The sequence below is a fragment of the Chiloscyllium plagiosum genome, unplaced genomic scaffold (genome assembly GCF_037043375.1).
Source record: "Chiloscyllium plagiosum isolate Xiang-an unplaced genomic scaffold, Cpla_swu_hap1 HiC_scaffold_30, whole genome shotgun sequence".
NCBI classification, from domain to species: Eukaryota; Metazoa; Chordata; class Chondrichthyes; order Orectolobiformes; family Hemiscylliidae; genus Chiloscyllium; species Chiloscyllium plagiosum.
Genome location: NW_028270168.1, coordinates 55,355,211 through 55,371,389, shown reverse-complemented (window position 1 = coordinate 55,371,389; position 16,179 = coordinate 55,355,211). Strand labels below are relative to the sequence as shown.

At 41.9% G+C, this 16,179-nt stretch overlaps 1 protein-coding gene across 5 annotated transcripts in view; it reads right to left on the bottom strand.

The window, feature by feature from the left end:
* Positions 1-16,179, bottom strand: part of LOC122563768 (interleukin-6 receptor subunit beta-like) — a 230,524-nt gene that overhangs the window by 44,319 nt on the left and 170,026 nt on the right. For all 5 annotated transcript variants that reach the window (XM_043717981.2, XM_043717983.2, XM_087976959.1 and 2 more), the window contains 2 exons: positions 15,992-16,138; positions 9,477-9,617 (listed from right to left, as the gene is read on the bottom strand). In XM_043717981.2, coding sequence (XP_043573916.2) covers positions 9,477-9,617; positions 15,992-16,138 — 288 coding nt within the window. The remainder of the gene's footprint in view (positions 1-9,476; positions 9,618-15,991; positions 16,139-16,179) is intronic.

Below are 16,179 nucleotides of genomic sequence, written 5' to 3'. Positions count from 1 at the left end.
TCCTCTCACTTCATGCCCAAAATCTAATTCAAATGGATTGAAGTTAATGGATTCATTTGGTGCATCTCTGATTGCACAATGTACAAATAGAATTCCCGTATCCCAATCATCAGGATAATCTTGACTATAAGCCCTCAATGTGGTCTTTAATGTCTCATATCTTCTTTCTATTGCTCCCTGCAACTCTGGATGGTAGCAGTTCATCTGAACTGTTTTATTCTTAAATTGTCCATAACATCCTTGAATAATTTTGATGTGAAGTCTGACCCTTGATCTGATCATATTTCTGTGGGTAGTCCATATCTAGTGAAATATTTGAGTAATTCCTCTACCAATCGTTTTAGCTATGATATCGCATAGTGGAATGGCCATGGAAATCTAGTGGGCACATCCATTATTGTCAACAAATATTGATTCCCACTTTTTGTTTTAGAGCGTGTACAATCAATTAAGACTCTTGTAAAAGGTTCCTCAAATGCAGGAATAGGTATTAAAAAGGTATGAATTTTATTACTGCCTGTGATTTTCCAATTATCTGACATGTGACATGTCTGGCAAAATTCAACTATGTCCTTGTACAGTCCAGGCCAGAAAAAATGTTTTTGTATTTTAGCTTAAGTTTTTCTTACCCCTAAATGATCCCCACTGGTAGTTCATGTGCTATCCACAACATCTCCTTTCTATGACCCACTGGCAATATGACTTCTGCCCATTTCTCATCTGGCTGAATATGTGATGGTCTCCATTTCCATATTAAGACATAATTTTTAAGATAGTAGCACACTGGGATACATCTGGATTCTTCTCCCGAGTATGATTTTTGATACAATTTGTTTAGTTTCTCCTCTTTCTGCTGTAACTCAGTTAATGTTTCTGAACTAAAGATGTCTGCTTGGTCATCTATCTGCTCCTGTATTGTGCCAAACATTTGATCCAACGGGGTGTGTGCTAATTCCACTTTGACTTTCTTATCTGTACTCTTGAATCTGTGCTGTTTCAACTGGTGATTTTGTGACCTCATTACTATACAATCAAGAAAATTCCCATGATATGCATCCTACAATAGTTCAGTTCCTTGAGTTTCCACTGATTTTTCAACCACAGTAGGCAGCATTCCTACCTGTGAACCAGCTATATCATTAGTAAGGACAAATTGTATTCCTGGAGCTGAGAGTTTGTTCAGTAATCCTACCACAACTTCTCCACTCTAACAAAGTAAATTACAGCACAGGAACAAGCCCTTCAACCCTCCAAGCTTGTGCCAATCCAGATCATCTATCTACACCTGTCGTCTATTTTCCAAGGATCCGTATCCCTCTATTCCCTCTCCATTCATGTATCTGTCCAGACACATCTTAAATGACGCTACTACACCTGCTGGCAATGCGTTCCAGGCACCCACCACTGTCTGCATGAAGAGCTTTCCACACATATCTCCCCTAAACTTTTCCCCTCTCACCTTGAACTCATGGCCCCTAGTAATTGAGTCCCCGACTCTGGGGAAAAAGCTTCTTGCTATCCAAACTTTCTACACCTCTCATGATTTTGTAGACCCCAATCAGGTCCCCCCTCAACATTTGTCTTTTTAATGAAAATTATTCTAATCTACTCAACCTCTCTTCATAGCTAGTGCACTCCATACCAGGTGACATTCTGGTGAACCTCCTCTGCACCCTCTCCAAAGCATCCACATCCTTCTTGTAATGTGGCAAGCAGAACTGTACGCAGTATAGTGAAGTCCTATACAACTGTAACATGACCTGCCAACTCTTGCACTCAATACCCCATCTGATCAAGGAAAGCATCCTATATGCCTTCTTGACCACTCTATCGCACTATGTTGCCAGTTTCAGGGTACAATGGACCTGAACACTCAGATGTCTCTATACATCAATTTTTCCATTTACTGTATAGTTCGCTCTAGAATTGGATCTTCCAAAATGCATCACCTCACTACATAATTGAGCACTTCTTGTTTCACTGTGAATTCCCATTTCTCGCTCCTTTTCTGGCAACAGTCCTTCTGGGGTACATATCTCAATCTTTCAACATCAAAGATTGAGAGGATCCTGTATCTCTTAATATTGTAACCTATTTACCTACTGCTCCTGGCCAATATACGTAAACTTTACCGTCACAGGTATAGGCTTAAGGAAATCTGGCACTACCTCATTAACCAATCTCCGACCAAGTTGTACATTCTGGTGCAGTATTTCAGCATCCATTGTGCTTTCTGTTACCACTCCAACAGAATTCACTGGCTTATCCTGTTTTCCTACATCTCGTTTCCCAGTGTTTTTTCTAACCCATCGAAACTGTGATTTCATGGAGCAATGAAAAGACTGGGTCTTTTTAAAATTCTTTCCCTTTCAAGGGTTTCCTTTTTACCCTGTGGTAAGTTATCCTTATGATCTTCACAGAGGTCTACCTTTCCTTAACCACATCAGGATTTCTCCTTTCCCCAATTTTATTCCTCATGATTGAAATTGATTTGCAAAGCCAAACATTGATTTATGGACCAACTCAACCATCAGTTATTTGAGTGACTAATCTTGCTGTTTTAACTCTCTGCTCTTCCATTTGGAGTTCTCTCTACCTTAGAAAGTGAATTTTTGAACTCGTCCAAAATAATAATCTTAGCATCACAGGTTTGCTTTATTTTTAAAGCCCTTATCCACCTATCCAAACTACTTTCATCCTTTCAAACTCAATGTAGGGCCCCTTGTTAGATTCCTGATACACTGTCTGTCGGCTTCTGGCACAAGCTCATATGCACTTAAGAACGCTTTCTTCGCCTCCTCCTATGCCCCAGATACATACTCTGCTAGTGTGGTGGTTATGGTAGGGGATTTTAACTTGCCAAGCATAAAACTATGGCAGTCCCAGTCTAAGGGTTTAGATGGAGAGAAATTTGTTAACTATGTCCAAGAAAAGTTTCTGATTCAGGATATGGATGTACTTACTAGAGAAGGTGCAGAACTTGACTAACTCTTGGGAGATAGGCAGGACAGGTGATTGAGGTGTCAGTGGGGGAGCACTTTGGGGCCAGCAACGATAATTCTATAAGTTTTAAAATAGTGATTGAAAAGGATAGACCAGATCTAAAAGTTGAAGTTCTAAGTTGGAGGAAGACTAATTTTGACGGTATTAGGCAAAAAGTTTAAAAAGCTGATTGGGGCCAGATGTCCACATCCATCAAAGTTTTACCTGCACATTCACCAACATAATTTATTGTATCCGTTGCTCCCAATGCGGTCTCCTCTACATTGGGGAGACTGGACGCCTCCTAGCAGAGCACTTTAGGGAACATCTCCAGGACACCCGCACCAATCAACCACACCACCCTGTGGCCCAACATTTCAACTCTCCCTCCCACTCTGCTGAGGACATGGAGATCCTGGGCCTCCTTCACCGTGGCTCCCTCACCACCCGATGCCTGGAGGAAGAATGTCTCATCTTCCGCCTTGGAACACTTCAACCCCAGGGCATCAATGAGGACTTCAACAGTTTCCTCATTTCCCCTTCCCCCACCTCACCCCAGTTCCAAAATTCCAGCTCAACACCGTCCCCATGGCCTGTCCTACCGGCCTATCTTCTTTTCCACCTATCCATTCCACCCTCCTCTCTGACGTATCACTTTCATCCCACCCCCATTCACCCATTGTACTCTTTGCTACCTTCCCCCATCCTCCTCCCCGACCTATCACCTTCATCCCCACCCCCACTCACCTATTGCACTCTATGCTACTTTCATCCTACTCCCACCCTCCTCTCATTTATCTCTCTACCCTTCAGGCACTCTGCCTGTATTCCTGATGAAGGGCTTTTGCCCAAAACGTCGATTTTACTGCCCCTCGGAGCTGCCTGAACTGCTGTGCTTTTCCAGCACCACTAATCCAGAATCTGGTTTCCAGCATCTGCAGTCATTGTTTTTACCTAGCCAGATGTTCATAGATAAAGGGATGGCTGGAAAATGGGAAGTCTTCAGAAATCAGATAATGAGAGTCCAGAGACAGTACATTCCTGTTAGGGTGAAAGGAAAAGGCTGGTAAGAGTAGGGAATACTGAATGACTAGAGAAATTGAGGGTTTAATTAAGAAAAAGAAGGAAGCATATATCAGGTGTAGACAGGATAGATTGAGTCAATCCTTAGAAGAATATAAATGCAGTAGGAGTACACTTAAGAGGGAAATAAGGAGGGCAAAAAGGGGACATGAGATAGCTTTGGCAAATAGGATTAAAGAGAATCCAAAAGGTTTTGACAAATATATTAAGGACAAATGGATAACTAGGGAGAGAACAGGGCCCCTCGAAATTCAGCAAAGCAGCCTTTGTGTGGAGCTGCAGGAGATGGGGCACATACTAAACAAGTATTTTGTATCAGTGTTTACTGTGGAGAAGGACATGGAAAATACCGAATGTAGGGAAATAAATGGTGACATCTTGAAAATATCCTTATTACAGAGGACATGGTGCTGGATGTCTTGAATTGCATAAAAGTGGATAAATCCCAAGGACCTGATTGGTGTATCCTAGAGCTCTGTGGGAAGCTAGGGAAGTGATTGCTGGGCCGCTTGCTGAGATATTTGTGTCATCGATAGTCACAGGTGGGGTGCCAGAAGACTGGAGTTTGGCTAACGTGGTCCCACTATTTAAGAAAGACGGTAAGGACAAGCCAGGGAACTATAGACCATTGAGCCTGATGTTGGTGGTGGGCAAGTTGTTGGAGGGAATCCTGAGGGACAGGATTTACATGTATTTGGAAAGGCATAGACTGATTATGGATAGTCAACATGGCTTTGTGCTTGGAAAAGCATGTTTCATGAAATTGACTGAGTTTTTTGAAGTAGTCACAAAAATGATTGATGACAGCAGAGTGGTGGATGTGATCTATACAGACTGAAGTTCATATAGTAAGGCGTTCGATAAGGTTCCCCATGGGAGATTGGTTAGCAAGGTTAGATCTCAATGAATACAAGGAGAATTGGCTCAAAGGTAGATGATATAGGATAATGGTGGAGGGTTGCTTCTCAGACTGGAGGTCTGTGCCCAGTGGAGTACACAGGCTTGGTTCTGGGTCCATTAAATTTTGTCAGTTATATGAATGAGTTGGATATAAACGTAGGAGGTATAGTTAGTAGGTTTGCAGATGACACCAAAATTGGAGGGGTAGTGAACAGCGAAGAAGGTTACCTCAGATTACAACAGGATCTTGATCAGATGGGCCAGTGGGCTGAGGAGTGGCAGATGGAGTTTAATTTAGATAAATATGAGGTGAAGCATTTTGGAAAAGCAAATCAGAGCAGGACTTATACATTTAATGGGAAAGTTCTGGGAAGTGTTGCTGAACAAAGAGACCTTGGAGTGCAGGTTCATAGCTCCTTGAAAGTAGAGTTGCAGGTAGGTCTGATAGTGAAGACGACGTTTGGTATGCTTTCCTTTATTCGTCAGAGTATTGAGTTGAGAGGTCATGTTGCCGTTGTATATGATGTTGGTTCAGCCACTTTTGAAATATTACATGCAATTCTGGTCTCTTTCATATCGGAAGGATGTTGTGAAACTTGAAAGGGTTCAGAAAAGATTTACAAGGATGTTGCCAGGCTTGGAAGACTTGAGCTATAGGGAGAGGCTGAATAGGCTGGGGCTGTTTTCCCTGGAGCATCGGAGGCTGAGGGGTGACCTTATAGAGGTTTATAAAATCATGAGAGGCATGGATAGGGTAAATAGAGGGTAGAGGAATTCAGAACTAGAGGGCATAGTTTTAGGGTGAGAGGGGAAAGATATAAAAGGGACCTAAGGGGCAACCGTTTCACACAGAGGGTGGTGCATGTATGGAATAAGCTGCCAGAGAAAGTGGTGGAGGCTGGTACAATTAGAAAATTTAAAAGGCAGCTGGATGGGTATATGAATAGGAAGGGTTTAGAGGGATATGGCCAAGTGCTGGCAAATGGTATTAGATTAGGTGAGGATAACTGGTCGGCATGGACGAGTTCGACCTAAGGGTCTGTTTCTGTGCTGTACATCTCTTGAATTCTATGTTGACCTTTTGTAAATTCCCAAACTCACTTGTTCGACCCCCAGAAAACTCTTAGTGACTGAAAGAGCCATTGCTATCCCAAACGCTGTTTAAGCCAATGGAAATTAACACCCAGAATTAAAAATACTAACACAGATCACACACTGGCTTACAGTCCAACAACCCTAATCCCAATTTGGAACTACAGAACAAATCTCATAAAGAGCCCCCAGTCTGTTATAGACCAGGCTAGACCCCCTCAAAACATTTCAAAAAGGTCACCCAGACCCTAACTTTTTTTACTTGTTTTGAGCAGGTGTATAGTGGATATTCCAGGAGTGGTGCAGCTCGTCAAAACTCCTTGGTTTTAAACAAAACAGAATTTATTTACAGAGTACCGAATGAAACACAAATAAAAAAAAAAGAGAACAGAATGCCTTAACAATCTGAAAAGCTAAACAGACTTGCCCAACTTAATGATGTTGTTCCAAATTCCTGCACCAATCCCCATAAACACGCCTTGGCAAAAAGTAAAATCAAACACAGGGTCTTACAGGAGGGAGAGAGATGGCAGAGAGGTCCAGCATGGAACACCTTCTTCCATGGAGCTGTTTGTTTGACCAGCAGCTTAAAAAAAAACTGACTGCCTGCTAAAACCAAATCAAACCAAAGAAAGGCTGAGCTGGGAGAACTGGCCATTCCCCTTTCATTGTACAAGTGCTTGTTTAAAAACTTTAAAACTTCAAGTAGATCAATTCCAGGCATTTCAGAATCTATGTGTTTAAGATGTCTGAGGAAATAAAAGCGGGACCTCTAGAGGGTGTTTCAGACTACAGGCTGAATGGCTACCTTTCATACTGCAGCAGTTCTATGATTCCATCATTGCCCAATGACATTCAGGGAAAGTACCATCACTTAATCTCCCATTGCTAACATCCTTGGGATTACCATTGACCAAAACTGAACTGGCTTCACCATATAAACATATCATCTATAAGAGCAAAGCAGACGCTCGGAATACTGCAATGAGTAATTCACCTCCTGGCTATCCAAAGCTACAAAACACAAGTGAGGAATGTGATGGAGTAATTCCCACTTGCTTGGATGATTGCACCTCCAATCACACTAGAACTTTGACACCATCCAGGACAAAACAACCCACTTGATATGGATCACATCCACAAGCATCCACTCCCTCCACCACCAATGCTCAATTCATGTTGCTGCTCCTAATTATATGATGTACTGCAGAAATTCACCAAAGATCATTAGGCAGCACCTTCCGATCCTCTGACCACTTCCATCTATAAGGACAAGGGCAGTGGATACGTGGGAATGCTACTACATGCAAGCTTCAGTCTAAACCACTCACCATCACGATGCATATTGCTATTCCTTCAGGGTCACTGGGTCAAAATCCTGGAATTCTTCCCTCAGGGCTGAAATGGTTTGAGAAGTCAACACAGCACCATCAAGGGCAACTAGGGATGGGCAATAAAAAAGATGGCTCAAGGATACCTGGCTACAAAGTCTGTGATTTATATTGGCATGGAGTTGGGTTTTGAGAGGCAAAGAGTTCTGAGACATCCCTGAAGCCTCAGACACCAGCAGACTCACAGGTTCTGAGAGGGAGATCATCTAGGAGGCCCAGAATTTCTATGGTTTCTATGGTGTAGAAATAAGCAGGAACTCATGCTTAGATTTGTAAAGAGTGGCACGGTGGCACAGTGGTTAGCACTGCTGCCTCACAGCGCCAGAGACCCGGGTTCAATTCCCGCCTCAGGCGACTGACTGTGTGGAGTTTGCACGTTTTCCCCATGTCTGCGTGGGTTTCCTCCAGGTGCTCCGGTTTCCTCCCACAGTCCAAAGATGTGCAGGTCAGGTGAATTGGCCATGCTAAATTGCCCGGAGTGTTAGGTAAGGGGTAAATGTAGGGGTATGGGTGGGTTACGCTTCGGCGGGTCGGTGTGGACTTGTTGGGCCGAAGGGCCTGTTTCCACACTGTAATGTAATCTAATCTAATCTAAAGACCAAATTCATGAGAATTTGAAATGAGTTTGGAAGACTCCAATGACTGCAACAGGGAGAATTACCATGAAAAACCTCATGATGAAAGACAGATTTGGTGTTAAAGATTACCAGGCCATGAAAGAAATCGGAGTATATCCTTCTAAGTCCATTTTGGTTTGGGAAAATTAAAAGACTGCTTGAAGGATGATTAAATCTGTTTTATAGTTTATACCATAGCGTTATCTATAAAAGTAGTATTTTGTCAATTAAGCCTGTAGTCTGTGACTTAGCACAAGTTTTACATGATGAAATCTTGTTGCATCGAGGGAGAGATGGTGATGTGGTGGTAACATTACTACCCAAATAACCCAGAGGCCCAAACTGATACTCTGGGGATGTGTGTTCAAATTGATTTTAGTTCAATTAATAAAATATTAAATTCAAAGCTAGCCTCAGCAATAGTGGCCATGAAACTGTCAAATTGTAAAATCTCATCTGGTTCACTCATTCCCTTTAATGAGGGAAATCTGCCAACTTGCCTGCTCTGGCCTGTGTGACTGCAGACTCACACCAGTGTGGTTGACTCTTAGCAAGCTGCTCAGTTCAAGGCCTAGAGGGATGGGCAATAAGTGTTGGCCTGTCAGTGACATCCACATTCTATCAAATGATTTTTTAAAAATCCTTTCTGTAATTAACTAGAAGTTTGAATTACTTTTGATATTCTAAGTTAAGGCTCTCTGGGGAGATTGGAACTACTAAGAGATTAATACGCAATGTCTATTTCTACCAGTCTTTTTGTCTATCTTTCCATATCTGTCTATTTGTCTGCTTTATATAGCACCGCTCTCTGTATAAGGTAGTATATTAACTAACATGCAATTCTACCCAAATTTATACATGATTTAGCATCCCTGATACGGTGGCAAGACAATTTTGATCTGTGGTATACTCCTTAAAATGGACAAGCATGTTCCATTCTGAAAGTTTCTTTACACAAAGAAATTTAAGCTCTGGTCTTAGTTTGTGTTTTAATAGAATCAAATATAATAACAGCAGTTTGGTAAAATATAATGCTAAAGTAAGGTTGTAGTAGGGTGCACGATGTAAGAAAAGTACATGATACAGGTATAGATGAAAAAAATGAACAAAAGCAAAAACTACTATGTAATTGCTGAAATGTCAACTGTGCACAAGTAATTTTACTTCAATCAGTTGGCTGGACAACTGGTTTATTATAGAGTAATGCCAACAGCGTGGCTTCAATTCCCATACTGACTGAGGTTACCATAAAGGACAGTCCTTCTCAACCCTAAGGAAAGGTTGCCTTCTGGTTAAACCACCTCACTAATGAGCCAGCAGCCCTACAATCTGGCTAAACCAGTCACTTTTCCATTACCTTTATAATTTTGAAAATAAACTACATTTTTCACATGAACAACTTGGTATTTACCAGATTTCTTTGTGGTAAAATTCAAGACTGAACCATTTGTTCCACCTGCATCAGTTGTTGCCATGACTTTCACCTCATAATTAGTAGCAGCCAGAAGCCCAGTCAACGTGTATCTCCTTTCTAGATCACTTCTCACAATATCTAAATAAATCAAATGAGCAAAATATATGAAAATCACATTTTGAAAATTACAAACACCTGAAACAAAAACTGAAAGAATTGAAGAATACTTGGTAATTTTCTGAAAGAAATTGATACTTTTGGAGAACAAGCACTACAAAGTGATTATAGAATCCCCAGTGGGGAAAGAGGTCATCTGGCCCATCAAGTGTACAGAGATCTACAGACTAGGCAGATTAGCCATGGTAAGTATGGGGCTGAGGGGATAGGGTGAGGGTCTGGGTCTGGGTGGGATAATGAAGGCCATCACAGACCTGACAGGCCAAATGGTCTCTTTCCATACTGTAGAGATTCTATAATTCTAATGATTCTAGGGTAGTAAGTGTGGAATGTGATGGTAGAGAGGGCTTAAAAAGCAGATGCAATAGCAATGTTTAAGGGGCATCTTGACAAATACATGAACAGGCAGGGAATAGAGGGATATGGATCACATTGAGGTAAAAGGTTTTTAGTTTAGAAAGGTTCATGTGTCACTGCAGGCTTGGTGAGCCAGATGTTCTGCTTCTGTTCTTTGTCTGTACTGAGACGACTGGATAGAGTGGACATAGAGAAGATGATTCCATTACTAGGAGAGACTAAGATCTGAGAGCGGAGCCTCAGAGTGTAGGGTTGACTAGAATGAGATGAGGAATTTCTTCAGCCAGAGGATAGTGAATCTGTGAAACTGATTGTTCAAAAGGTTGTGCAAGCCAAGTTATTGAGTGCTTTTAAAACAGGGATAGATAGGTTCTCGATTAGTAGTGGGATCAAGGGTTATGGAGTTAGAAACATATCAGCCATGATCGAGTGGCAGAGCATACCTAATGGGCCAAATGGCCTAATTCTGTTCCTCTACCTTATGTCTTAAGATGCAAGATAAGTTTATCGCATGACAGCAATAGGAACAACTTATATTAGGTAGACATTAATTATGGCTAAGGCTAACAGGAGCCTGACACATCTGACTCCATTGGGATCTAGAGCTGACTTTATCAATTCGCCACACAAGACAGGTGACATCATCAGATTGATGGAGCATAATGCAGTCTACTACAACATTAATCCTTTTAGGACCCGATACAACATCTTCCCATCATCTCCTCTCCTCAGCTCAAGCTTTAATCCACACAGCTAATGTTTAAACAATAATTTACCACAAACCCATCACCCCTCAAACATTTCACTTCACGTTCAAGCTAACTGTAGGTTTTAGAATTCATTCATAGAATAGTTATGAAGTTGACGGCGTGTACTACACCTTTAAGAGATGATTTGGAGGAGCCAGTATTGGACTGGGGTGTACAAAGTTAAAAATCATATAACACTAGGTTATAGTGCAACAGGTTTATTTGGGAGCACTAGCTTTCAGAGCGCCGCTCCTTCATCAGGTGGTTGGCAACAACCAACAGATAGTTGACCCATATCATTTGGGGACTTTTTTTAAAAGTCATGTCCATCATGGAAGACAACTGCTTTGTTGAACAATGTAATTTGTGACGGGCTTTTTGGGCATCACAAATATTTTAACTCTTGTAACATAAACAGAGATTGGGTTCTTAAAGAGAATAAGCACCTGATGATTTATTCTTACAATATCAAATTACATTACACTTTATCACAGACATTTGTGTAGTCTATCACAGAGGCTGAGGGATGAACTTATAGAGGTTTACAAAGTTATGGGGGGCATGGATAGAATAAATAGACAAAGTCTTTTCCCTGGGTTCAAGGAGTCTAGAACTAGAGGGCATAGGTTTAGAGTGAGAGGAGAAAGATATAAAAGAGATCTAAGGGGCAACTTTTTCATGCAGAGAGTCATTCGTGTATGGAATGAGCTGCCAGAGGAAGTGGTGGAGGCTGGTATAATTGCAACATTTAAGAGGCATTTGGATGGGTATATGAATAGGAAGGGTTTGGAGGGAAAAGGGCCGGGTGCTGGCATGTGGGACTAGATTGGGTCCTGTCGAACGCCTTACTGAAGTCCATATAGATCACATCTAATGCTCTGCCCTCATCAATCTTCTTTGTTACTTCTTCAAAAAACTCAATCAAGTTTGTGAGACATGATTTCCCATGCACAGAGCCATGTTGACTATCCCGAATCAGTCCTTGCCCTTCTAAATGCATGTACATCCTGTCCCTCAGGATTCCCTCCAACAACTTGACCACCACTGAGGTCAGGCTCACCGGTCTATAGTTCCCTGGCTTGTCTTTACCGCCCTTCTTAAACAGTGACACCACGTTTGCCTACCTCACATGCGACTATCGATGATACAAATATCTCAGCAAGAGGCCCAGCAATCACTTCTCTAGCTTCCCACAGAGTTCTTGGGTACACCTGATCAGGTCCTGGGGATTTATCCACTTTTAACCATTTCAAGACATCCAGCACTTCCTCCTCTGTAATCTGGACATTTTGCAAGATGTCACCATCTATTTCCCTGCAGTCTATATCTTCCATATCATTTTCCACAGTAAATACTGATGCAAAATATTCATTTAGTATCTCCCCCATTTTCTTCTCCTGCTGAATTACAATGTGAAGCAATAGCTATTCAAGATGAATACAATTATACAAGACTATTGCAAGGCATGATATCATGTTTATCACAACTCTTCTGAAAAACCACAGTTGCATGCAATATTACAACATTCCTCCACATGCCTTCCTTCCTTTCCTCCGACGAGAAAAAAATTGAGGATTTGCAGATCAAAAATATATTTAAAGATGCATTTACTTACATTATGTTTACACATTAAAATAAGATGTCTGTGGAGACATAATACAATCAGATTGAAGCCATTGTTTAATAAACCCAAGACTTTAGAACTTTGGTCTAACACTCTTCCAACCGAGCTATTTTGGCTAGTTTCTGCAGGTGTTTTGCTCATTCATGAGATGGGGGCATGGCTGGCTGGGCCAGCATTTATTGCCCATCACTAATTCCTAAAATAAAATCATAGGATCCCTGCAGTGTGGAAGAGGGCATTCAGCCTAATTAGTCTGCACCAACTATTCAAAGGAGAATATTTGCAGTGCATCTTACAGATGATACCCACTGCTGTTACTGAGCATGTGTGGTGGAAGGAGAAGATATTTGTGGATGAGGTGTTAAACAAGCCTGCTTTTTCCTGGATGGTGTCCAGATTCTTGTGCTGTTGAAGCTGCACCCATCCAGGAGAAGGGTGAGTATTTTTCGGGAGTCAAGTGGTGAGTTCCTAGCCTTTGACCCTCTCTTTTCGCCTCTGCGTTTATGTTGAGTCCAGTTGAGTTTCTGGTCAATGGTAACTTCAAGGATGTTGTTTGTAGGGGATTCAGTGATAGTAAGTCTCACGTCTGTCGTCTGCAAGGTGTTAGAAAGGATTTTGAGGGATAGGATTTATGACCATCTGGAAGAGCATGGCTTGATTAAATGCAGTCAACATGGCTTTGTGAGGGGCAAGTCATGCCTCACAAACTTTATCGAGTTCTTTGAGGATGTGACTAGAAATGTTGATGAGGGTCGAGCTGTGGATGTGGTGTATATGGACTTTAGCAAGACATTTGATAAGGTTCCCCATGGTAGGCTCATTCAGAAGGTCAGGAGGAATGGGATTCAGGGGAACATAGCTGTCTGGATACAGAATTGGCTGGCCAACAGAAGACAGCGAGTGGTAGTAGAAGGAAAATATTCTGCCTGGAAGTCTGTGGTGAGTGGTGTTCCACAGGGTTCTGTCCTTGGGCCTCTATTGTTTGTAATTTTTATTCATGACTTGGATGAGGGAATTGAAGGATGGGTCAGCAAGTTTGCAGAGGACAAAAAGGTTGGAGGTGTCGTTGACAGTATAGAGGGCTGTTGTAGGCTGCAGCGGGACATTGACAGGATGCAGAGATGGTCTGAGAGGTGGCAGATGGAGTTCAACCTGGATAAATGCGAGGTGATGCATTTTGGAAGGTCGAATTTGAAAGCTGAGTACAGGATTAAGGATAGGATTCTTGGTAGTGTGGAGGAACGGAAGGATCTTGGGGTGCAGGTACATAGATCCCTTAAAATGGCCATCCAAGTGGACAAGGTTGTTAAGAAAGCATATGGTGTTTTGGCTTTCATTAACAGGGGTATTGAGTTTAAGAGTCGTGAGATCTTGTTGCAGCTCTATAAAACTTTGGTTAGACCGCACTTGGAATACTGCGTCCAGTTCTGGTCGCCCTATTATAGGAAAGATGTGGATGCTTTGGAGCGGGTTCAGAGGAGGTTTACCAGGATGGTGCCTGGACTGGAGGGCTTATCTTATAAGGAGAGGTTGACTGAGCTCGGACTTTTTTCATTGGAGAAAAGGAGGAGAAGAGGGGACCTAATTGAGGTATACAAGGTAATGAGAGGCATAGATAGAGTCGATAGCCAGAGACTATTTCCCAGGGCAGAAATGACTAACACAAGGGGTCATAGTTTTAAGCTGGTTGGAGGAAAGTATAGAGGGGATATCAGAGGCGGGTTCTTTACACAGAGAGTTGTGAGAGCATGGAATGCGTTGCCAGCAGGAGTTGTGGAGACAGGGTCACTGGGGATATTTAAGAGACTCCACGACATACATATGGTCACAGAAATTTGAGGGTGCATACATGAGGATCAGTGATCAGCACAACATTGTGGGCTGAAGGGCCTGTTCTGTGCTGCACTGTTCTATGTTCTATGTTCTAATACCACTGAATGTTAGGGGATGGTGATTAGATTGTCTGTTATTGGAGATGGTCGTTGAGCTTTGAGAAGATCTGTAGCTCAGGTTGAGGTTCTGGATGTAGGTTTGCTCGCTGAGCTGGAAGGTTCATTTTCAGACATTTCATCATCCACTGGCATAAAATTCACTAAAGAGGAGGAAAACAACAACAAACTGTCATTCGTAGATGTCACAGTAGAGCCAACAGCCAATGGGGAACTTCAAACCAGCATCGACAGGAAAACAACACATACACATCAAATATTGGACTACAGAAGCAATCACCCCAACATCCACAAATGAAGCTGCATCAGAACATTATTTTAACAACACACACTGCAGCACAGAGGAACAATGCAGAGCAAATGAAAATCACCTATACAGTGTATCCAAAAAGAATAGTACCCAACGAACACAGTCTGCCGATTTCTCAGCAACAAACCCAAACAAGCAGACAAATTGCATCCAGAAACTCTAGCCACTCTCCCCTACATCAAAGATGTCTCAGAAATGACTGCCAGACTACTCAGACCCATTGGCATCATGTTGCCCACAAACCCACCAACACTAAATCAGCAGCTAATGAACTTTAAAGACCCTATACAGACAACAAGCAAAACTAATGTCATTTACAAAATACCATGCAATTACTGTAATAAACACTACATTGGAGAAACAGGCAGAAAACTAGCCACCAGGATATATCAATTTCAACGAGCAACAAAATGACATGACCCTCTCTCACTAGTATCCTTACATACTGATAAGGAAGGACACCACTATGACTGGGACAACACCTCCATCCTAGGACAAGCCAAACAGAGGTGTGCACAAGAATTCCTAGAAGCACGGCATTCCAACCGGAACTCTACCAACAAACACATTGACTTGAACCCCATTTACCATCCCCTGAGAAAAAGAACAGGAAATGCCATCACCACAGGAAATGACATCACCAACCCATAGAAACACAAACATATAAATAGAAAGCAGAAATCATTGACAGTGCTTCGTCTGGAGACTCACTGAAGATGCTACCTATTATGGTGACAAAACATCTGAAAATGAACCTTCCAGCTCAGCGAGCAAACCTACATCCAGGAGATGGTCATTGCCTGATTTTGTATGTTTCAATAAGATTAAATTATAGAACAAAGCTTATATTATGAGAGAAGGTTACTCAAACTCTTTTTGCATTCCCTTGAATTTAAAAGGTTAGCTTGGTGGAAGGTTTGGTGGAAGTTTATGACATTAAGGAAAGTTATTAGCTAGATAAAGAGAAATTATTTCTGCTGGTTAGGGTCTCCAGCATTCAGTGATGATGTGGAAGCAATATTGAAAAATTCGGAGAGACCTTTCAGGTTTGAGGTTAAGGAACACCTCTGTAACAGGGTGATACATAGCTGGAACTCACTTTTGCAAAGAGCCGTTGATGCTACATCAGTTTTGAATATAGAATAGTAATAGGTCAGCCACGATATCACTAAATGACTGAAGAGCTAACTGCTCTCCAGTTGCAAATTCTCTACTCTTCTGGAAATTGAACATCTGCACCAAGGAAAAAAACAGTATCCAATAATTACACAGTTGTAACCCAGTGATTAGTAATGATAGGTAGAAAACACATGTTATTGTTCTGCGTTGCTGATTCCGATACTTACATTGAACAGGCCTTGTCTTATCGCTGTAGAATATTGTGTAATTCCGAATGAAACCTTGGCGCTTGCTGGTCGGAATCTCCTCCCAGATTACCTCAGCCTTAGATTTCCAAATACGGTTTGCACTTACTTTCGGGCCAGTCAGTGGGGCTGAGACAGAAGGAATCAGAATGAAACAGTGAATGCTGATT